Consider the following 24233-nt stretch of genomic DNA (forward strand, 5'->3'; position numbering starts at 1 on the left):
GACAGGTTCACTCACGCTTATAAAACAGTCCGAGACATAGATAGCCTGCGCCGCAGACAAACCAATAACCGGGGTCCGGGGATTATAGTCTGTTTGCGGCGCATGCTTTTGTAGAAGGCCTCTATAGGAAAAAAAATACAGAGGTGTAACACAGCTGTTGTTTTGGGACGCACCGTGCACCGCATGGCGTTGACGTATATTGTTCACTGCTCGAGATAAATTATGCACGGCAGCGCCTTGATTGGAAAAAACGAGTGCGAGTGTTTTTTCGTCCTACTACTGTAGCTAGAAGATCAATTTAAAGGGGAAGTATCACGCAAATTGTTTATCAAAAAATGTTTATCTGTCAGCTGAAACAAAGAAATAATTGTCAAGTTTCTTATAAATTATCACCCCAGTGCAATAAAACTGTCGATTAGTGCCTCTGGCCAGAGACAGAGTAGGCCGGTATGGATTGAAACTTGATAAATGTTAGGCTAATGTTTTTCAAGTTCTCACATTTTTGTTCCTAAAATGCGCTAGAACAGATCACGCGTTGTTCCTTTCAAGAATTGAGTTGATTTATTTCCTCTCGTCATTCTAGAATTATTTGGCAGCTGATTGAAGGTCTTATTTCATCATTTTAAACAAAAGATACCAAGAAACCCGTGATACTTCGCCAATCAGTTACATTTGTAAAGTCCAGATGAATATTCTAAAATGTTATACATTCAAATGAAGATCTATACTTTTCTGTGGTTCTCTTTGTTATGTGATGTACTTCCATTCGTGTACTCACGCGCTAGTCTTAAGAGCCCTGGCTTGAGAGTAGAAATTCACACACATATTTTAATTTCACACTGTTATTTTGTAGGCCTGTCGCCACTCGAACCTCAGACAATTATCAACTACACGTTCTGAAAGGTTTCGTTGCTTACTGAGGTCTGATAAATTGTTAGTTAATCCTACAATGCTGAAACCGTCCGCATGGAAACAAGAGGATATAAAAAATCGACTCGTAGGATTTCTTCCTATTGCGTAGGTCAGCAAATCCAAGTAAACAGCTTATCGAGCTACTAGGGTTGGAACGTGGCCTACAATATGAGACCCCCAATACCAGGCCCCAACATACGATCTCAGGCCCCGACATACAATATCAGGCCCCGACCTACCATAACAGGCCCCGACATTAACGTCTATTGTTTAGTCGTGTTATGATGAAAACTGAACTTGGAATGCTTGTTAATCGAACGGCTTTTCTCCAACGTCTGAAATAATAAAATAATCTACACAAATAAAGCGTCCTACTTCGGAACTGATCGAGCGGCAATTAAGGCGCACAGAATCAATCAACGTCCCCTTGCTGACCTTCAACTTTCATGTCTGCAAGTCACGCAAGCTTGTCAAAAGACTGGCGCAGACTGTACGTAGTTCAGCCGAGGCTTGCGCAATTCATTGCAAATGAAAACAACGCCGCAAAATATTTATTTTTTTTATACAAAGCTTGCGAGAGAAAAGTCTCTCATGCAGTAGAGTACAAACTCGCTCTAGAAGCATTGTTCCGCCCGAATGCTCGTTTATTTATATCTACTTCGTCGCGAAATATTTTCGAACATATTCAGTGGAGAGGTGAATAACTCGGGCGCTTACAAATCCGCCTGAAGAATTGCCTCGCTCACTTCTACGAAAGAAATGATGTTCATTCAAAACTGCTACGTACGCTCCCCTTGGAAGTAATAAGAGATAATATATTCCCAAACACGCATTCAAACACAAAATAGTTTTTACTGATAACATGCCTTTAACTGATAAGTTTCACAGCCCTTTTTACGTTAAATCAAACCTAACAGTAACCAAACCCTAACCCTCTACACTATTATACCGAGAAAATTACGAAGGAATCGCAGCGGTTTGTACTAAAACACCGGTACCTGTCCGTATTGCTCTCGTGTTAATAATAATTAATGTGTACTCAAATTCATTTTAACCCATCATGTCAACATATAGAACTACATATCATTTTACAGACAAATCCCTTTACACACGGGAACTTAAACTTTCGGTAATACAGCTCAATATTTTACAACTAAAATTCAAAATTCTAGCGTTCTGTGATTCAATATTTCCCTAGATAAGATTCATCGGATTCATACCTTGTTTTCTTTCACATTTATAACACGACAACACACAAACAGAGGTGACTATTCATTGTCGGGTGGAGACAAGGCTATTTCCGGTTGCTCACTATTTTTGGCTAGTGCCGGACCAGGGTGCATTCCGTGTACCTTCCACGCCGAAGATACGCCGAGATTTTAGAAGTTACACGCCAGGCAGCCGCGGAAGTGCCTGTCTCAGGAAAATTTTATGCCCACCGCCTGTACATTCTAATTTCCTACACCGGGAGAAAAATCGTGAATATTTTTGGCCAAAAACGGTTCGTTTGAACGAGAAAAGTTTTCACTCCATTACACCAATGAGGTCTAAGGCCATGCATGACCTCCGCTCGTAAACGAATTTGATAACTAAAGGTAACTAGTTGACCACATTAAAAAGATTACTGTGCTGACGTTTGGAGCGTTTGCCCTTTCTTCAAAGGGAATCCTCTTACGACGAGCTAGCGCTAGAAACGTCAGCACTAGGATCTCTTCACGTGCTTTTGCCCAGCTAGACTGATCACAGTCCCCTATTTTTCCGTGGGATTTTCGAGACTAATACCATTTTAGTTTGAAAAAAGCGAGCGCACCAGGGGAAAGTGTCTAAACTACCGAGGGGGGACCTAGTCATTTCTTTGAGTAAGGGAGGAGGAGGAGGAGGTAGAAACTCCCGCTCCCCTCAGTAGTTTAGACACTTCCCCAGGTTGCGCTTGCCTTTACAAACCAGGATTGCGGGAGTTCGATAGAAGCATACGAGTCTCGAAAATCCTACAGAAAAATAGGGTACAGTGAACAGTCTATTGCCCAGCTACCCGCCAAGTGTTTAATGATTAGATAAAAAGTTTTGTGCGATATTTTCTGGGACAGCCTGCTACGAAAATGGCGTTTGCAGTGTACATTTGATCTGGATATCTCTAACCAATTGCCATTAGCTTAGTCGTGCTGTCATTGCGAATTTTTGGAAGTCGCCCTCCCCCCCCCCCCCCCCTCCGTCCCCCAAATTAAGATGTTGATAGCCACCCAAGTAATTCAGACTTCATTCACAGTATAACATCACAACATTTCATGCATCATGAGACGGGGAGGTATTTTGCGTTGAGTTTTGGTAATCGTCCCGACCGAGTTTTTGCCAGGATTGTAACTTGAACGTCTGTAAGTTACCGATGCGTTTTTTTTTTTTTTTTTTCAACCTTCCCAGTCATCGAGTGGATGTGAATACATGCCGAATTTACTTGCACAAAACGCTGAGCAGTAACCAGGATTCCGATCGTCAGAAGATTCTGAATAAAATCTTAGGCTCTTCCCAGACTTTCCACAACGCATATATCCAGGGGCATCCTTGTACAATGTATTACATCCAAGACATTCTCGGATGTCGTACATAACAAAATATTGGTCTCTGAATTCTTGTGATGCTGTACTCCAGTTATGTGCAGTTGCAAGCCACCTGAAATGAATCCGTCGTCTGAAAATTTCATCAGTTACGATTTCATCAGTTTCATTGGGGCCTGGTATTGTGACCTCGGGGCTTGATATTGTTGTGTAGAATAATATTACGATATCGGCCGGGGGCTTAATTAATTGTTGTCGCGTAAGATACAACTTGATTTCGTTTCACTGGGGCTTGGTATTGTACCTCGGGGCTTGATATTGTCGTGTCGAATAACGATTTCGGGGCTTGATATTGTTGTCGCGTAAGACACAACTTGATTTCGTTTCATTGGGGCCTGTTATTGTACCTCGGGGCTTGATAATGTTGTGTCAAACAATCTTAAGATATCGGGGCTTGATATTGTTACCTGCGTAACAGACAACTTGATTTCGTTTCATTGGGGATTGGTATTGTAGCTTATTGTGACCTCGGGGCTTGATATTGTTGTGTCGAATAATCTTACGATATCGGGACTTGATATTGTTGTCGCGTAAGACACAACTTGATTTCGTTTTATTGGGGCTTGGTATTGTGACCTCGGGGCTTGATATTGTTGTGTCGAATAATCTTTCGATATCGGGGCTTGATATTGTTGTCGCGTAAGACACAACTTAATTTCGTTTCATTGGGGCTTGGTATTGTACCTCGGGGCTTGATATTGTAGTGTGAAATAATATTACAGATATCGGCGCTTGATGTTGTTGGCTGCCGTAAGAGATTAATTTCGTTTCATTGGGGCCTGGTATTGTACCTCGGGGCTTGATATTGTAGTGTGAAATAATATTACGATATCGGTGCTTGATATTTGTTGCATGCGTAACAGACAACTTGATTTCGTTTCATTGGGGCCTGGTATTGTACCTCGGGGCTTGATATTGTTGTGTCGAATAATCTTACGGTATCGGGGCTGGATATTTGTTGCATGCGTAGCAGACAACTTAATTTCGTTTCATTGGGGCCTGGTATGGTACCTTGGGGCTTGATATTGTTGTGTCGAATAATCGGGTCCTTACAAAGAGCGAGGCAGCGAGGCGTGCGCGGCATGCGAGGCAGACGTGTGAGGCACTCAGGTTAGCCTAAAAAACACTCCGGTAGCCTAAAGAGCACTCCGGTTAGCCTAAATAGCACGCAGGTTAGCTTAAATAGCTCCCCGGTTAGCTTAACGGTTAGCAGTTTATTTTGGGGTTGTTCATGCCTCGCATGTTTTGTTCATGCCTCGCACGTCTGCCTCGCATGCCTCGCACGCCTCGCATGGTGCCTCGCATCGCATGTTGGTAAAACTCGAATAATCTTACGATATATTGTGTGCGTAAGACACAACTTGATTTCGTTTTATTGGGGCCTGGTATTGTACCTCGGGGCTTGATATTGTTGTCGCGTAAGACACAACTTGATTTCGTTTCATTGGGGCTTGGTATCGTACCTCGGGGCTTGCTATTGTTGTGTTGAATAATCTTACGATATCGGGGCTTGATATTGTTGCATGCGTAAGAGACAATTTGATTTCGTTTCATTGGGGCCTGGTATTGTATCTCCGGGATTGATATTGTTGTGTCGAATAATCTTACGATATCGGCGTTTGATATTGTTGCCTGCGTAACAGACAACTTAATTTCGTTTCATTGGGGCTTGGTATTGTAGCTTATTGTGACCTCGGGGCTTGATATTGTTGTGTCGAATAATCTTTCGATATCGGGGCTTGATATTGTTGTCGCGTAAGACACAACTTGATTTCGTTTCATTGGGGCCTGGTATTGTACCTCGGGGCTTGATATTGTAGTGTGAAAGAATATTACGATATCGGCGCTTGATATTTGTTGCATGCGTAACAGACAACTTGATTTCGTTTCATTGGGGCCTGGTATTGTACCTCGGGGCTTGATATTGTTGTGTCGAATAATCTTACGATATCGGGGCTTGATATTGTTGCCTGCGTAAGAGACAATTTGATTTCGTTTCATTGGGGCCTGGTATTGTATCTCCGGGCTTGATATTGTTGTGTCGAATAATCTTACGATATCGGCGCTTGATATCGTTGCCTGCGTAAGAGACAACTTAATTTCGTTTCATTGGGGCCTGGTATTGTACCTCGGGGCTTGCTATTATTGTGTAAAATAATATTACGACAGAATATTACGAACCCGCTTTGAGAGGACTTTGTATTGCAGGGCTTCAAGGGGGTGGGGGGGGGTATGGTATGGGGGGACTTCTGCTAGGGGCCTTGTATTGGGGGACTGGTATGGGGGACCTGGTATGGGGGGCTTGGTATCGGGGGTCTGGTATGGGGGGCCTGGTATGGGGGGCTTGGTATCGGGGGTCTGGGATGGGTAGGGGCCTGGTATGGGGGGCCTAGAATGGGGGGCCTGGGATTGTAGGGAACGTTCCAAACCCTGCTCTTATCGAGGGTGCATCAGAGTTCACCTAGGAGAGATTTAAACACACTTCACTCGTGCGCTGAAAGGAACGTAACACCGCTAACGTTTTGCGAATAGGCAACGAAAAAAAATCGTTTGTGTTCCACCTACCTTCCGTTATGTTTCCTTTTCCTTCAACCAACAGTAATAACAGCGGTAGATAAATAAACATGCAGAGAGAAAACATTTTCAAAACACAACGACTCCCTTGGTGTGCGCGCCGCAAGATATCGTGTTTGAAATAATAGAAACATGACACCAAGTAATTTAAGTTAATCCTCTTCTGTTGACTTGGTCGCCGGGGAATTTCCACAATTGTCGGAACACGACGAACACAATAGCCTATTCTCAATTGTAGACTAGACACTGAGATCGTTTTGGAATGCTGCAATATTCAATAGAATGTGAGGTACACCATGTATATGGACACATAAGCAATACTAGATCAACGCTCGAGCTCTCGAAATTAGGTATAGACTTTTACATACATACACACATACACACTTTATTTAACGTGGAAAAAATACACTTAGTTATTCGCTAGTTTCCAGGTGCTCCACGACTTTGAACAGTCTTTATTCATGTTTTTATTTCAGAATAGTGCAAGCCGGGTAGCAAGAGCCCAGGCACGGGGAAATCCCGCGAAGATCGCCTCTATCGCCCGCTCCTTTGCCACGCCGCTATCCGCACACCACTACCCCGAAAAGAGTTTGTTCGAAGACTATCTATGTAGTACCCATCTTTATTGGGCTTTAGAAGGTGAGTGATGCGTATGGCCCCATCATCAATTTGACCTGAAATAGGATCCTCCTCCTCCTCCTCTTCCTCCTCTTCCTCTTCCTCCTCCTCCTCTTCCTCCTCCTCCTCCTCCTCCTCCTCCTCCTCATCATCATCATCATCATCATCATCATCATCATCATCATCGTCATCTTCACTATCGCCATCATCATCGATCATTCTATGCGTGTCGGCACATCAGCACATAAACTGGCCCGAATTAGCGAGTTACTGTTTTAAACTTGTTCTAGGTTTTGAGTCTGTGGATGAAATCCTAAAGTGTGACCATTTAAATGAAAGCTACTGAGCAGTACATTCCTGAGGTGCTGTTTATTATACTATATACGGTAGCTGGTAATAACAGTTTGAGTCTGTTCAGGAAAAACTAAATTGTGATGCTGGATTTACGTGAACGCTACTGAGCAGTACTTTCCTGTGGTGCTCTTTAATAATTATGCTGCACAAAGTTGGTCTAAGTTTTGAGTCCGTGAATGAAATGCTTAAGAGTGACCATTCTAATCCACTTCTCTTTCATTATTTTACAAAAAAAAAAAAAAAAACACAATTAGGACTTTTGAGTTTGTCATTGAGTCCATCAAAACGTTCTTAGGGACTGAAAGGTTAGCGTAACTGAAATTTCAAGTGTTTAGTGGCAAAAAAGTATGAGAAAATAAGTGACCCTTTTTTCTTCTTAGAAAAGAGAAAAAAAGGAATAGAAAGAGAAACTAGCTGAGAGAAAAAGTTAAAATCAATTTTACAAACCTGTTATCGACGATGTAGTCTTCAAATCAACACATCTCCTTCGGCATCCATCAAAACAGCAAACTTTGTCCTTTGAGCAGTCACTGGTGTCGTCACATGTAGGCTTTAGAAAACTCGCACAGCGGTGAGGCTGTGGACGGGGACACTTGACTGAAAAAAAAATCCAAGAGAGATGAGCTCTTTTCAATAGGAATATGGAATATCCCATTCCACAGTGGTGTGGTTAGCTACCTGGCCTTTGAGTGGAAGCCAGGCTGGAGTTTCTGACTTTGCTTTTATATAAACTACATGTAACTGTTTTTGGTAAATCATCTTGTTTTTATGGATATTTGTTTGTATTTACCACTGAAGGCACTGAGGTTTGTATCAAAACAAAGCTAACTTCAGCCTCGCTCCTACACAAGGCCCAGGTCATAAAGCACAGCACTAGAAAAAGGACTATTGCCACTTTGAGTGCGACGCACGTAGCATTGCTACTGGACAAACGTTTTGGTTTGTTTTTGACTATGTTTCCACATATTTTAACGATAGAAGTCACACCAGAAAGGTTTTCGAAGAGATGTCAAAAGCTCCGTCTGGCGACAACGGTTTGGTGCACAGTAAGGCGCGCAGTAAAGTAATCCCACGTTAGGGAGCAAAGGAGAGTCAAATTTGATCTTAATTCCGGCAAAATTCAACGGGAAATAACGTTGTACGTGAACGTGAGCGAACACATCGTCTTGAAATCTTGTTACTCGTCTCTTGATATATTACCAGCAAGACATAAAACCGCATACAGCAATAACTGTGGGCGTATCAGAACTACATTTCAACAATTGGATTTAACGAACTTACCTCGTGCCTCCTTCGGTAAAGCACGTCGCCGGCCCGTAAGTTCCGTGATCCGGTGCGGTGCTTAATACAATACATGACACTTTATTTAGTTACCTTCGTCGATATTCAAATCAATTCGATTTGCGCTGAGTTTAGCCGCAACTTTGATTCCTCTGCGCTCTGTGCCGGTAACGTTTGCTCACAAGCAAACCTGTTGACCTTGGTTATGCTACAGTCACGAACGATAATTTGAGCGTCACCCTAAGCGCTGCTTGTAGCGAAATTAAAAGGTTTTGTATGGGAGAAAAACGTTCCCTCTATGAACGCAAAATTACGAATGGTTTTTTTAAATAAAAATTTCCCAACGCATTTGCGCGGCTCTTTGTATCTTGTATCCTTCTGGAGTCGATTCAAGGCGGTCCCAAAGAGTTTTAGTTCAGCAATTTTTACCCTATATACCTAAAGGCCGTAACCAATCAGAATTCTTGTTCCTTACCTGCTGCAGCAGGCGCAAGGCTGTTCTCCACGGGAGAAACACAAACAGTGTAGCAGCCATTGGAGCAGCATTTCTTGTCTTTGACGCAATCGTTGTCCATGAAGCATTCATCCACGTCGGACACACAAGGAGCCACAGGTGGAAGGACTGGGCACGTGCCTGTCTTGTCTTAAAATCAAGTCAAAATAGAAATCATATCAAGTGGTGCTGTTGTTTCACAACTGATAGCTGATAACTGGCAAAACTCGTAAACTGTCGACCAAGAAATGCTTTATGATAGCTGAGGACGGGAGCCGATAAAATTAACTGGTAAGTCGGACAAATATAAAATTCCTACTATGAGCTAAGAAATGGCTGAGGGCGCTAGAATCTCACTTATCACGAGTAACCCCTCATCCATGGCTTTTGTCGGTATTTAAAACAAGAGACAATGTGACGTAGAGTTTCACAACACGATGCGGATGGCGGCCTTCGTTCGATGTATTATAACTACTAAATGCCTTCTATAGGCAACGGTATGGGCATTGGTATTCTATAGGTAACGTTAAAAGGTTTCGCTTCTAGGCGAATAGTGATGGCGCCTCAACGACTCCACCTCCCCTCACCCAAGCCACGGGCAACGTTGCTACGGTATCAGATTTCGGATTCCCTAACTGGTCCAAAAACACCGAGAATTCATGGGTCATGCAATGTACTGAAGCAAAATGTAAGCGGGATCGATTGAACAAGAACAGTCATGACATCCAGACGACTATTACATAGCAACTGACAATTCTGGCAAAAACCGGCAATGACAACATAACGCTATTCCGGACTGAACACTCTGACTAATAAGAACAGGTACAAGCAACACAATGACATAATTAGCCACCTGAAGTCATTGTAAATAGAGATTTAGAATCACGTCTACGGCAAACGGCAAGCGCCGGCAAAACTGACCACGTGACCCTGTTTACCCTATATTTGCCTCTCGCTGTTTTCAGTTTCTCAGTAAAATTGGGTAGTTTTGCGTTAGCATCAAAGGCCAGAATTATTTTGTACTATTCTCACCTTTGTACTTGTTTTTGAGAAACTCCAAAGTTTACCGTTTGCCTTTAAACGCACTTCTAAATCTCTCCATTACATTTTACCTCCGCTAAGAGCAGGAAGACGAATAAGAGCCAGTCACGATTGGCCTAGTTTTTCTTCTATATTGAATTTCTTTGAGAAACTGTAGCCAGCCTTAAACACAGATTAACACTCAGCAGTTAAACTGCTTGGAGACATTACTTAGTTTGGCAGACGATCGAGTGTCAGGATCCCAGCACTGTCTTCTGCAGCCAGTGAAACAGCAGTAGGTACCATTCACGCACTCATCATCGTTATTACAGATATGTTTAAGGCCCACGTGACAGGTCTTGGATGGTGTAGTGATTGGGCACTGTTTTCCAGGGTCTGTGGAGACTAAAGTAAATAATACGTTTTTTTAAACTTTAAAATGTGGTTAAATGTAATTTAGGCAAGATTAACCTCCAAAAATGCACCCTGTTCAGCGTTAAATTTCCATTAGAGCATGCAATGTTTGGGGGTGGCCCACGGGTTCCTCTGGGGCCTGCATGATCAAGATTCGCGATCGTGTTTTTTGAGTTTGACAAGTTACGTTGCTGACCTTTACAGATCATTCTTGTAGCAGACCTTATTAATTTCTTCCCTATGAAGAATGCTGTTGATTAAATACGCATTATTTCTTTCGCACGCACACCATTCAAAATGGTGTCAATCCAATTTGTACACTTTTTAATACTCGTAGTTTCAAAATGGGCTCTTGTTCTTACAAGCGGACGTAACAACGTTTCAAAAAACAGCAATGTTGACTTGTAAAATTAGGTTATTCCGCGCAAAGCGGCATGTACTAGCTATAGGATGTGCTATAAGGCTGAGTGTTAATTTTTTCAAGAATGGTAAAGTCGTACTTCTAGCCAAAGTGGCAACCTATTTCCCGATACTTTTCCCTTGCAAATTGAGAGAGGTGGGAATTACAAGGAAAAAGCCCTTGGAAAGAGGATGTTTAAAGTGGCCTGCATTGCCGGAGTAAAACCTAGCTTCTATAGTATGAAGCAACTAGGAGTATTGCTAGACCCACCCCCAAATGTGATGCTAGTTCATCGCAGGGCTACCCCCAGCAGTATGTCGCCACTACCCAAACATAACAGAATACAAATAACTTCGGTCATTCGGACGAACGTTCTTTAAGGAAAGAAGGCAAAGGGAGGGGTTACCTCAACTCTGGCCAAAGACAGCTTTTTGATATCGAATTGCTTATTTCTTTTCAAGGACAACTTGTTAGATTTTGAGAAATAGAATCTGCCCCACCCAGCCGGATTTCTGACTTGATTTATATTCAGCCCCTTTGAATGAAAACGAATGAATTGTTGTTATTGACAGGCCTGTTGGACAATTCTTAAAATTTTGAGATTTGTAAGCTTAGATTATTATTCGTATTGGGTTGACGTATTGGCAATTTCTTCTCACGCTCTCACGCGCACTTAAAGCCTGGTTTACACGTACGACGCAAGCATAGGGATAAGCACAAGAAACTTACGTGTAAACCGGTGCCACGCAAGCATAAGCGCCTTGTGCTTGCGCTTGTGCTTATGCTTTCGTCGTTCCGGTTTACACGTGCGCCGCAACGATGTAAGCATAAACACAAGCACAAGAGAATGGAAACTGAAACAGTGACAAGTTGTCAGCGTACATTCTAGTTACTCATGCGTTGCCATTTTCCGCCATGTTGGAATCAAAACTCGCGCCAAAATGTAGCCCGGCCGCGCGATTGCGCCAAGTTTTTATGCTTCTGTGCTTCCGTGTGTCACCTTATGCTTATATGCTTATGCTTATCGCACGTGTAAACATTCTTGTGCTTACGCTTATGCTCGGGTCGTACGTGTAAACCAGGATTAAGGATTAAAAAGGAATATAATCCAGAGCTGGAGAGGGTTAAAGAGGGTTCGATTTTTCTTAACTTCAGTTTCGCTTAACTCCTCACAAATAATTTATGCGTAACTTACCTGAACCAATATCATCAAAACTTGGAGAAACGCATCTTTTAAAGCAGCTATTACCGCAGCACTTCTTCCCAGGGAAACAGTCGTTATCAAACTCACATTCGTCATAATCCGCAATGCAGAACTCAGGGGGCTTCAGAACTGGACAATTGCCAGGCCTAGGAACTGATAACAAAAAGGGTAGACAGTCAGTCAGGTATTCCGACCATAAAAAGAGACCCATACAAGGGGGCCTATTTTATCTACCGACAAGAATCAAGTGACATACATCACGCGTCTTTTCAACGACAACTACTGGTGAAATGCGTTTACTTATGACCTAAATTACTGTTAAAAGAGTTGGAAACTTATATCACACTTTGTAGGGGAAATATTAAGTCTAAATTGACGCTAAATTGCATTTATTTCACAGGACGTTGAAGTCTACAAGATGCTATGACTCAAATGTCTAAATCTGCAATTTATATTTCACATTTATGAACTAAGGAGGGTGTCATGGCAGTATCATAGGAGATGATTTTGGGCAAAAATTCACTAGATTTAAACTTTAAACACTGTGTTAATGAATATCTAAATCGCTAATTTAAAGAAATATTAATAGTGATTCTACCTAGACGAAAGGTTGAACCAAAAAATAGTACAACCGATTTTAGTGCGTTACGACAGCAAAAATTGAACACGTCGGCCCTACGTTTTCAAATGCGAACCCATTTTTACTTTGGTCATCCCCCGGAGACGATATCCGTGGATAGTTTCTTTGCATTCTGATAGTCCTTTCATGGAATTTTGGTTATAATATCTTGGCTGCTATCAACGGAATAGCGTCTTTTCGATTTTCAATGTCCCTTTAACTTGTTTGAGATCTCTGTTGTCTTGAAACCCGAAAGTTTCAACACTGTGATAGGGTAAGGAGCTAAAAAGTATGATCACAAACACAAGCAATATATGGCCAACAGTTTTCCAAGGACTCTATATGATAAGCTCCAATTTGAAGCACCCTTTGTTAGGATTCCTTACTTCCTATTTTGCCTGGAAATCCGTCTGCAGTGGCACATCGTCTGCGGCAACCATCAAAACAGCACAGACCACCGGAGATGAAGCTGCAGTCAGTGTGATTGGTACATTGGCCTCGAAGCCCGATGTGACAGCGCGGGGGATTTGTCGGAGCTGGGCAATTATCTGGAATTTAAAAAATCAGGAACAAAGTCGGTTGCAAATAGAGGTTGTCATTTAACTTCAGATCTTTTATATTGTTTAATGTTTAATAATACTTTGTCAAAAGAGGAATTGAACTAAAGTTCCAGTCATTGACGTAACGATTTTACCTTGTTCGAGTAAACTCTACAGTGATTTTAAATTTTGAGATATAATTTACATTTTTAAACAAAGATTAAATGTTTCTTGTGGTTGTTGTTGTTATTGTTGTTAACAACCCTCCATTAAGGTGTAAAAATGAGAATGAGTAAACAGTTAGGGAACTTTTGAAAAATTTCTTTGAATTCTTTTAGAACTTCCATACCCTTTTCCCTTTCTTTCCTAAAGAAGCACCGAGCTAGTAAACAGTAAACGCTGTTGTTGAGCAAACCGAATGTTGAGCTTCTTGGCTTTGTTTACCCTTATAAACCTGGTTTTCGCTACCGACGCAGGCACAGGCGCAAGCACAAGCATGGGAGCTTTATGTCAAGTGAAAACGAACGCGACGCAAGCACAAGAGGAGGAAAAATTTGGATCATTGTGCTTGTGCTTTCGCTTGTGTTTATGCTTGCGCCGAGGCCGTTTTCATGGTGAAATAAGCATTCATATGTTTGCGCTATTGCTTGCGTCGCTAGTGAAAACCAGGTTTTACTGTTGTTGTATTTTTTAAGGCAGGTTTACACTTATTTCTCTAACGTATGACAACATAATATTGTACCGTTGTTAATATCCTAGTTAGTTTTAGTTATTGTTTATGTATCTATCTGTGTATTGAACGGAAATATATTTGTTTTGTATTGCAATCTTGGAAGTCTAATCTTTTTAACGACTAATTGGTTCTACTCAGTTACCTTTAATTGCACCAACAGCGGGCTCGGCGCAGACTTTGTAGCACGTGTTTGAGCAACATTTCTTCGTTGCTCCCTCGCAATCCCAATCAAATTTGCATTCATCAAAATCTGACGGACAGAACTCCGATGGCGGAGAGAGAGACGGGCAAGTCCCTGGTCGAGGTTTACCTGAAGATTAACCAACAAACGTTTTCGAAATGTTGGATAAAGTTTTTTTTCTCAATGTCAAACGTTTTCGTTTGAAAATAAGTACTAAAGTACAAAACGTAGTGGTCATTCTTCCAAAGTTGCTCGAGTGACCTAAAAGAAAATGTTCGGTTAGCAAATGGAAATCTTGGCTCACCCACGCAAAACATTCCAAGAAATGGCTTCATTTTTTTCATTTTAGAACAAGTGACTTTCGCGCAGCTAAGTGCAGAAAAGTCGACTTGGGCACCGGCTTTTCCTTAGTTTAGCGTCGTTGCACAAATGCCAGGAACTACTACTTTTCGATGGCTCAAAGTTGAAATTCGTGGCCAAAAAGGTTGGGTTGACAGAGATTTTTATTTTATTTTATTTTATTTGCAACACAACAATATACATAAAGAACAAAGTCAACTAATAACAATACAGCATACTATACAAGAGGCACGTACTAATAAAAAAAAGTATTAAGATTACAACGATTAAGACGGGGAGTGTTGCTGTCAAACAGAAGAGCAGTTTTCAAGTTTCAATTGCCATTCAATTTTCCTCTGTAATTCTACAGAGTTGGGCGTCTTAAAAAGTGTTTTACAGGTGTATAGATAATATTTTGTGTATAATAAGAGAATATCTAGTCTGTTGGGTTGACAGAGATGAGATCATTAAGGTGTATTTCCACTTTTGGTCAACTAGGGCACCTAAACCTTACCTTCCTTTGCACCCCTGCTAAAATGGGATGGGTCCTTGCAGCGCCTGCGGCATCCATCGTTACAGCAGAGAGTTCCCTTTACGCACGATGCATCGTCCACACACATGTTCCGCAGCCCGATCAGACATAGTAGGTTTTCTGCCGGTTTAGGACAAGTATCTTCGAAAAATTCAAAGTGTATTAAAGCTACGTAGCGATAAGCGTCACGCAAAACGTTCGATGACAAAAGAAAGATTTCGCTAACAGCAGAAATGACCTAGTGACAATGTTTATCCTTCATTTGCCGCTCGCTGTTTTCAGTTTCTCAGTAATATTGAGTAGTTTGACTTTAGTATGAAAGGCCAGAATTATTTTGTGCTACAGTCAACTCCCTTTATTGCGGACACCCACGGGACTGCTAGCTAGTGTCCTTAATAGCGAGAGACCGTAATAGCGGAAATTCATTTCAGTGAAATGTCTGTAACTTATTTTGGCCGGGAATTTAGTTGCTGTCCGTATTGCCGAAGTGTCCGTAATAGCGAGGTGTCCACAAGGCGCGGGTTGACTGTATTCTCATCAATGTACCCATATTTTCAAGAAAACATAAACGCGAATCTCACGTTTTCCGTAAACGCGATTCTAAATCTCCGTCTAATGATTATTTAATCACGTTTAATCACGTATCAGCAGCCACGTATAACGATGTGTTCCACCCGAAGTTGAGTTGTAACAGGCCGTTACCGAGTTGCTTTGAACCTCACTATGAAAGTGGGGCTTCGTGCATAGTTTTTATTATGCAAATTAGCAATTTTCGCATGAAAAACGTTTGGGAGAGCTTCGATTTCATAGTGAGGTTTAAAGCAATTCGGAAATGGCCTGTTGATCTCATAGTAATCAACTCAACAATGCATAGGGCATTTATTTGCGTAGTAAACTCAACTTGTACGGCAAGCGAAATGAAGGATCTGTGTAGTTGAAATCGTTTCACAAACACAAGGTACTCAATACGTGCACAGACAATGTCTTCATCTTCTAAGCACGTCCACAGCGCTTGCATTTCTCGGTTATGATCCAGACAGATATCAATGATGCAATCTAGCTTTCGCTCTTACTACAGGCAAGAGTTTGTTGGTTATGTCGTACAAGAGGTCAGTTGTTTCGTCTACAGACACAAAAATGCCATACCTGGCGACCCTTTAGGGGGAACACATCTTCGTCGACAGCCATCAAAACAACACACCGTCCCTGTTAAGCATTCACTAGATTCATCACATAGATGCTTTAGTGAAAAGGAACACCTGAAAGCGAAAGGCTCTGGACATCGATCTGTAAAGAAATACGTAGATGCAGGTTTAGGTTTGAGAAATACAACAACAACAACAACAACTTTCTACATAGGAAAAATTGTGTAAAGCTTGCGCAAAATTGACAAATGGTTTATAATCTTGGGGAGAAAGGCGCATGGTGGTGTTAAGTTCTTGTCTATCTAAATAAATAAATAAATACATACATAAATAACTGAATAGGTAAATAAACAAGTTTCTTGTCTATTAAAGAAAACAAAAGCCACTACAGAGAACAGTTTAGCGTTGAAACGCCTACCCTTCTGTAATGATGATGATGATGATTATGTTGATAAAGATGATGATGGCAACAATAATTTATTTGTTTTGTTTATGAAGCTTTCATCTTGATAACTATAAAGAAGAACTGACTAAAAGAAGAAAAGGAGAGAAACAACAAGAAAAACGGTAGAGCTTCACATCAGGACTTAGCTGTAAATTATTTGCGACCCACTAGACGCATCAATATTTCCGAAAAAATTAGACTTAAAAATATTTGGATAAAACACCACTACTACTGTCAATCGCAACAAAACGAAACAATTCGCATTTACATTGGTTTTGCTTCAGTTTCTAAATGCACATTTGTTAACAAAACTCGCACCACTTTCTCAACCAATGAGATACAAAACCAATCGTGACTTGCTCGCACGCCTGTTCCTGCGCTTGACACTGGTTACCTGAGTTTGCTTCCAATCTGATTGGTTCATTAACCTGTTTGTGTCAATCCTGATTGGCCAGAGTTATTACTGTGGCTTTGGTTTATTGACACTCGGATAAAAAACCACACTAATACTACTAAATAAAAAAAATCCCCTTATAGTAGCATAATCAAGCACACTTCGAAATTATGTTATCATAAGCTACAAAAAGTTAACTGGTCATCTAAAGTAATTTTAAGAGCTAAACTGACTGGATGACTTAAACTGATCGATAGTTAATTCGATCAAAGGTCCGATGTGCTAGCTACTACACAACCGAGACCCCCCCCCCCCCCCCCCTTCAACCCAACCTAACCACTCCGATTAGCAAATAACGTGGGAAAATAGAAAGAAGCATTGTTATGTTGCAGTTATCAACTGAACGTGTCCTACTAAGCTTCAAAAATTAATTAATAATTCATAAGCCCATTGACCAATCAAGTGGTCGATAAAACATCACGTGCAGTGGTTTTATATCCGAAAAAACCTCCTCCTTATTAGTATGCGGTGTTTAATGTTTTTCTCGTATGCTAATTTCAAAAGTTCACAAAAGCATCATTGTTATGAACTCTCTTGACACACGCTTTTCCAGGAATGTTCTTGAAGCTGTTCAAAAAACTCGCAGCACGTGTTTCATTGGGTCTAAAACCACTCGGCTGTGCCTCGTGTTTTTAAAGGCTGGTTTCCATATGATCGCGTATCGCAGATCGCAATAAGGTCTGCAATCGTCTGCGATCGTCTGCGATCATATGGAAACATACTTCTGCGATCGTCTGCGATCGTGCGATCACGATCGCAGACGATCGCAGAAGATAGAACCATGTTCTATCTCCTGCGATCGTCTGCGATCGCAGAAGTATGTTTCCATATAATCGTAGACGATCACAGACCTCATTGCGATCTGCGATCCGCGATCATATGGAAACCAGCCTTAACATTACTTAACGTACCTGCTGTTTCAGTTTGTAGCTGGCCCAATCCTGGTATTTGCACTGTAGGAGTCGCGCAAACCTTGTAGCATCCGTTAGAGCAACACTTCCGGTTCCCAACACAGTCCCAGTCAATAAAACATTCATCCACGTCTGACACGCACAGTTCCGGTGGTGCAAGAAACGGGCAAGTACCATTTTTAAATTCTCCTAGAAAATGATGTCAGTTAATAAAGAGGAGAAGCGTCCCTTCAGTTAAACGCTAAGCGGTCAGATTCCATTTTTAAACAACGTCATTCATCGCAGTGTATTTGTTGTTGTTGTTCTCAATGATATTTGCTCACAACGTTTAATGTCATTTATTTCAGTTTTTATCAGTGACAATATGAATAAATTAAGTTTGAAAAACTGGGTAACAAAACGAGCGTGGGATATGATGGAAATATTCCAGTTTTAGTTAGGCCATTTAGCGTCATGTATTAAACTCACATATAATCGGAGCTCATTAAACTAATCAAGAGTGCGTTTATTTGGGCGAATCCAAAAACGCATTTGTGATCTCAGATCACTCGGATCATGGTGCATCAAAGGAACTGACAAATCCTTGTCCAGAGTGAATTCGTCGGTTCCTTTGATGCACCATGATCCAAATGATCTGAGATCATGAATCCGTTTTCGGATTCTCCCATAGAAACGCACGCTAAGACTTCGTGCACATTGGAAGAAAAATGTATAGGCCGCTTTGAGTTCTGCCAAAAGTTGTCGCCCGACCAAAACAACGACAAAAACAACAACAAGAGTTTCAAATGGTAACCAAGCGTTATGTCAGGTTTCCACATTACCTTGTGCCCCAGCAGATGTGCCACTAGGCTCCAGGCACTTTCTTCTACAGCCGTCAAAACAGCAGTAGCTACCGTTTGGGCATTCTACGTCGTTGTTACATGTGTGCGCAAGTCCAATGTGGCAGCGATTAGAACTGGAAACAATGGGACATTTACCAGTTGCTGCTCCTTGGGTGACTAAAGATTAGACGATAAAAGATATGAATGTTTTAGGCAGAACAAGAACTTTTGCACTACCAAAAATGTTGAAAAGTTTGATTTGTGAAACGTTTTAAATTTTGCCAGCAAAACTAAACATCAAACAGCCAAACTAGAAAGCTGTATTTGCGTGTTCAGGCCTTAGATTTGATCAGGATAAAAGCGCGGGTTCGTTTCTGCGAAAAAACGGCTGGTAATCCAGTTTCGTACGTTACCCAGAGTCCTCAGGCTTTTTGGTCAATGGGTGGGCGACCAAGAAAGACTCTCTACTGGCAACCAACCGCTGCCCAACGAGCCTGAGGACTCTGGGTACGAGATTTCTGGTAAACAAAACTAGAAAATTACAAAGAAAATTCACATGAGAAGCAAAATAAAACAAACCAATCGTGCCTCGCTCGCACGCGTTTTCTCGGGCTTCACGCATGCCACGTTTATTTGCTTCGAATTCTGATTGGTTCGTTGCGCTGTTTACGTCTGTTGTGATTTACCAAAGTAATTGCTTTACGACACTCATTGGAACACTGCTCTAATGGGATGATGTAATGCTTCAGTTTAGCTTGCGTTTTGTTAACCAACTTACAGAGCATACTGTAAGGTAAAAGCCCAAAGCCAACACGAATCGCATTCGACAGTCGAAGTCAATTGAAAATTGTGAGTTCGTAATAGACCCGTGAAGGATGAATAAATGAGTGCGAAAGAATATTCCCATTTATTCATTTACCCATCCTTCACGGGAATATTACGAACTCACAATATGAACAGCTCCCAGTTGGCCTGATAGCCCAGTTGGTAGAGCACTGCACCGGCATCGCAGAGGTCATGGTTTCGAATCCCGTTCAAGCCCGAATTTTTTTGAGGCTTTCTTTTTGCAACAGCTGAAGTAGCGTAAGTAACTGTGAGGATCTTTCTTCTATTTAAGAAAGGCTTACTTGCAGCAATTTCTCCCATTGCCGCACCCAATGGATCCAAACATCTTTTGAAGCACGTGTTACTGCAGCACTTCTTCCCAGGATAACAATCCCCATCAAATTCACATTCGTCAGCATCGGCAATGCAGAACTCGGGATCGGGAAGATTTGGGCAACGACCTGGTCTCGCGGCTGAAAATTAAATGAGAATTGTCTTCAGCAGGTGTGAACTATAATTCATATGACTTTTAAGGTGGATAGTATAAATGACAAGGCGGAAAAAAAGTATGTGTAGGAGAACGAGCATGGGTACCAGTAAGCTTGTGTCATTACCGAATAATACATCATTCTCATTTATTCACCAGGCTTAACATATTCCATCACGTTTATTCCATTGCGCATATGCCACATTGACATTCCAATCCTAGCAGTATGCAGGATGTTTGTCCCATGAACCTAGTTTAATGGCTTTAGCTCCCACGAGTCTCCTGTAGCTCAGTGGCAGAGCATCCGAACTGGTAATCGGAAGGTCTTAGGTTCGACTCCTGATAGGAGCACTCGGATTTCCTTTTTCCGAGTATGCCTGTGTCATCACTGAAAAATACATCATTCTCAACATGTACTACGTTATGTTTGAAAATGATTATCCAGAAAAGATCAGTTGGGTTTGTTAATGCATGGCGAGGCGAAGACCATCACTGAAATGATGTTTGATAGGATGGAAATGTTTATAATGGCAAGGGTGATCGAGGTGAATAATGATGATCGAAAGGGTAATGGGTAGTGAGAATGACTGATGATGATAATGACGACGATGAGCGTAAGAATGATGATGACGATAACGAGCTTGGGACTGATAATGATGATGTTGTTGATGGTAATGATGATGATGATGGCAAGAGGAGGGTGAGGAGGTAACGGGTGGCAATATTCTCATTCCATGAAAAAGGAAAAAAAAAAAAGAAAAGCAAACGCTGAGTTTGAAAAGTCTTGGCTAAGTGGAGGTCCCAAAGTAAATATTTTATCAGATATCCTTACTTTCTAGTCTATCTGGAAATTGGTTGGCAGTAGCACATCGTCTGCGGCAGCCATCAAAACAGCAAACACCTCCTACAATGTAACTGCATTCCGAGTCATCTACACACTGGTTTTTGAGGCTCATGTGACACCGAAGAGATTTCTTGGTAGGGGGGCACTTGCCTAATTAAAATGCGTGCAACAAAGATTAGAACAAAACCAGATAAAATAAAGTAAACTTAAAGAATAATAATTACAAAACCTTCCGTTTGTGCAACATTTTTTGAAATTTGTAATTTTCCTACACAAACGACACGGACGATTTCCGTCCTTTTGAGAAACGTTTTTAGGAAAAAAGGACAACCTCAAACATTCCCATCATTCTCATAGACGTTTCTGGGTTACCTGATTCGCATTTCGGTAAAGCAATATTTTTTGTAATTTCCGCCAAAGCAAAAACACCTTGTAATTTAATTTTTTTGTGTGGTTAATCTATGATTTTAATCTTTCTTTTGCTTGTTTTAACGGTACTGTGGCTAAAACTTGATCGATGGGGTCAATAAAACCGTTGAGCAAAACTGTCTTAGTTCACGAGGTCTTAGTAAATGTCTTACTTAGCTTTGTTTCTTGTGCATAATTTTGTGCAAATGAAAACACCGTGTACAGGTTTTCTTATGAAGCGACTTTATGTCCGTATTGAGGTATCTGTAAGCAGGGTTCGTCCTCTCTCTTCCCCCACTCTCAGAACTCTTGTTCCAGATTAATACCTCGTATAGCAGCGCTCAGTGCAGGCTCCACACATTCCTTGAAGCAGTTGTTTGAGCAGCATTTCTTTGTTGTTCCTTCGCAGTCCCAATCAAACATGCACTCGTCTGAATCAGAAGCACACAGCCCTGATGGAGGCTTAAGCTGGGATGGACATGTCCCAGGTCGAGGAGTAGCTGTAGAAAACAAATAAATAATAAATATTAAAAAATTTGTAAATTTGTATAGCACATAATTCAGTGACGAGATGATCGAATGCGATTCACAGTATGGGGACACTCTCGAGATCGAATTGAAATTTTGTAGGTGGTTTTTGAGGAGACAAGGAAAATCGGAAGACCCGGAAACAAACTCAACGCACATTTCGCCGAGTCCGGGAACTGAACCCCCGGCCACATTGATGGGATGCGAGTTCTCTCATCACTGCGCCATCCCTGCTCCCCAAATCAATAATGTTGGCAGGTTGTTTTCCAATTCCCACACTCTAATGGGCCCTAAAATAATTAAGAGTCGCCTATTTTCCTGAGTGAACGTTGAACGCGAGATACCAAACTCCAGGAAGAGCTCAAGATTACGAGGGAACGGGATCGAGAGAAATCGGAAATAGCAAATTTTTCTCCCTTCCCCACTCCATGATATCTAATTCACACACCCTCTCTCCCCTCCTTCGTTTTCTGCTCTCCTTAAATTTTGATTTTAAGCTAGGAGTTCGACGAACTTTACCAACTCACTCTCTGTCAAGGCACGGGAAAATAGGGAGAGTGGACAATCTCACCCACTCTGAATAGCATGGGTTTTGTTTTTCAGCCAGTGTGCCAGTGATTATATCCCAACCCCTATGCATCACATTTTCCCCAGTGGAGAAAATATAGCTGCCAAACAATATTCTACCAACATTCCAGGAACGAATCTCGTAAAAATTTGACTTTGAGCGTGTCGCTAGTGTTACACCTTCAGTCCAATCAGAATTGCTATTTCACAATAACGTTGACGTCACGTTTGACACAACCCATCTCTGAGACCTCTAAATACTATCTCACCCGGAAGTGAAACCCCAAGGAAGCAAAATTGATTGTACCTTGCTCAGCGCCTCTGTTGTTTTCAGATGGATCCCTACAGCGGTTCCTGCAGCCATCGCTACAACACAACGTCCCTGCCAAACACTTTGTATCGTTGGTGCAAGTGCTCTTCAGACCAATGAAACAGAGAAGATTTGTCGGTGGCTTCGGGCAGGAGTCTGCAAAGGGTAAAATTAGTATTTATCAAGTCTTCCGTAAGACTTTGAAGTAATGAAATGCAAACTACTTGACAAACGCGAGGGGGTCATTCACCGGTAGCCTGAGCTCTTCTTGTTCAAACGGTTTTTGGTTGAATGTCGTTAAACCAAAATCTGACCAATCACAGCAGTCGTAAACAGCGTAATGAAACAGCCAAGCGCGGGAAAACGCGTGCGACCAATTGCAAGCTACTACTGGTTTTGATTTGGCTCCCATTGGTTGAGGAAATGGCGCGAACTTTGTCAAAACAAACCAAGCCTAAAAAATACTTTCGACATTCAGTTGAAAACTGCTCTAAATAATTAATTTCTTCTCATTATCCAAAATCTCAAATAACAAACAAACAGAATCTTGAGAAGTTTAAGCAGCTAGGCTCAAGATGCTTCGTTTGACGGTAATTAGAGATTACGATAAACTGGATGTGTTCCATGTAGCCACGCTGTCTTCGATGATGAGCTAATCTTGTTTGAAAGAAAAAAAGAAAGAAAGAAACAGAAAGAGAAAAAGAAAGTCTAGAAGTATTTTACCACCATTCCTTAAGTTTATTTGGAATTTTCATGATCCATGTTATGCCGTTTTACTCTTTTATACCAAATTTACTTCTTTTGTTCTTTCAGCAGGTTATCGCGAAACTTTCTAGACGAAAAAAAGCTTCTGTCAGGCAGCCTTGATTAGCTATTTTCGGCCATAAAAGAAAAATGTTACCTGGTGACTTTGCGACAACATTCACCAAGAAAGCAAGTAAGATGACAAATGTTTTCATGATGTTAGATGAGCTAAAAGAAAAAAACAACAAAGTTAGACTAAATAATGGCCGCCGCCACCGCTCATTAGCACAAGTGCAAAACGCAAGCGACTCAGTAGCGCTCAAGAAGAGGCACCTTTGTAGGATGCAGTTCTGAGTCCAGCCCAAAACGTCAAAAGCCTGTACCCAGGGTCTATTCGGTATCAAAATGGTGGTGAAAAGAACGCTGTCCAACCTCACTCCCAGGATCCTGTGACGAGAAAATCCCAAAATTGCTAACTTTTCCCGCCATTTTGACGGTTTTGGCTAGGAGTGTTTTTTTACCTCGAGTTGGGGTTGTCATAACAACCCTGACGCTTTGCTGCCTTACAGCCTTTGGAGCGCAACATTCCATTTTTTGTGTTTTTTTTCGCGAGCTTTCACGGCAAGTCGGGATAGCTTCGGGTTTATTCGGATAGTCAGGTGGCTCCTGCGATAGTTTATTGATTACTGTCAGAGGGGGATTGGGGAGGAGGGAGTTGAATTCTATCGTTTCTAAATAGAGGTTTTGATTGATTGATTGGTTACTTCATATGTGAATGGACTGTCTCTCAACGTGCTTTAGGGTGATCATGGAACCAAACTAAATGAGCATAGGCTTTAGACCTTTGTACTGTTTCATTCTGACTTCACAGGTTATCCATACCCTCTAAAAGTCTTTATAAGGACAAAAATATTTGTAA

The 24233-nt window shown here is 41.5% G+C and overlaps 1 protein-coding gene across 1 annotated transcript in view; it reads right to left on the bottom strand.

Annotated features, from left to right (window-relative positions):
* Nucleotides 1–24233, bottom strand: part of LOC146455509 (uncharacterized) — a 35489-nt gene that overhangs the window by 7832 nt on the left and 3424 nt on the right. The window contains exons 2-16 of the mRNA XM_085094251.1: nucleotides 23472–23542; nucleotides 22568–22726; nucleotides 21492–21665; nucleotides 20746–20907; nucleotides 19729–19899; nucleotides 18602–18778; nucleotides 17781–17969; nucleotides 15972–16112; nucleotides 14808–14966; nucleotides 13916–14083; nucleotides 12888–13049; nucleotides 11874–12035; nucleotides 10096–10269; nucleotides 8827–8994; nucleotides 7518–7667 (exon numbers count right to left, since the gene is read on the bottom strand). Of these exons, the coding sequence (XP_084950377.1) occupies nucleotides 7518–7667; nucleotides 8827–8994; nucleotides 10096–10269; nucleotides 11874–12035; nucleotides 12888–13049; nucleotides 13916–14083; nucleotides 14808–14966; nucleotides 15972–16112; nucleotides 17781–17969; nucleotides 18602–18778; nucleotides 19729–19899; nucleotides 20746–20907; nucleotides 21492–21665; nucleotides 22568–22726; nucleotides 23472–23529 (2374 nt within the window). The 5' untranslated portion in view covers nucleotides 23530–23542. The remainder of the gene's footprint in view (nucleotides 1–7517; nucleotides 7668–8826; nucleotides 8995–10095; nucleotides 10270–11873; nucleotides 12036–12887; nucleotides 13050–13915; nucleotides 14084–14807; nucleotides 14967–15971; nucleotides 16113–17780; nucleotides 17970–18601; nucleotides 18779–19728; nucleotides 19900–20745; nucleotides 20908–21491; nucleotides 21666–22567; nucleotides 22727–23471; nucleotides 23543–24233) is intronic.

The sequence above is a fragment of the Pavona decussata genome, unplaced genomic scaffold (assembly GCF_977016875.1).
Source record: "Pavona decussata unplaced genomic scaffold, jaPavDecu1.1 SCAFFOLD_273, whole genome shotgun sequence".
NCBI classification, from domain to species: Eukaryota; Metazoa; Cnidaria; class Anthozoa; order Scleractinia; family Agariciidae; genus Pavona; species Pavona decussata.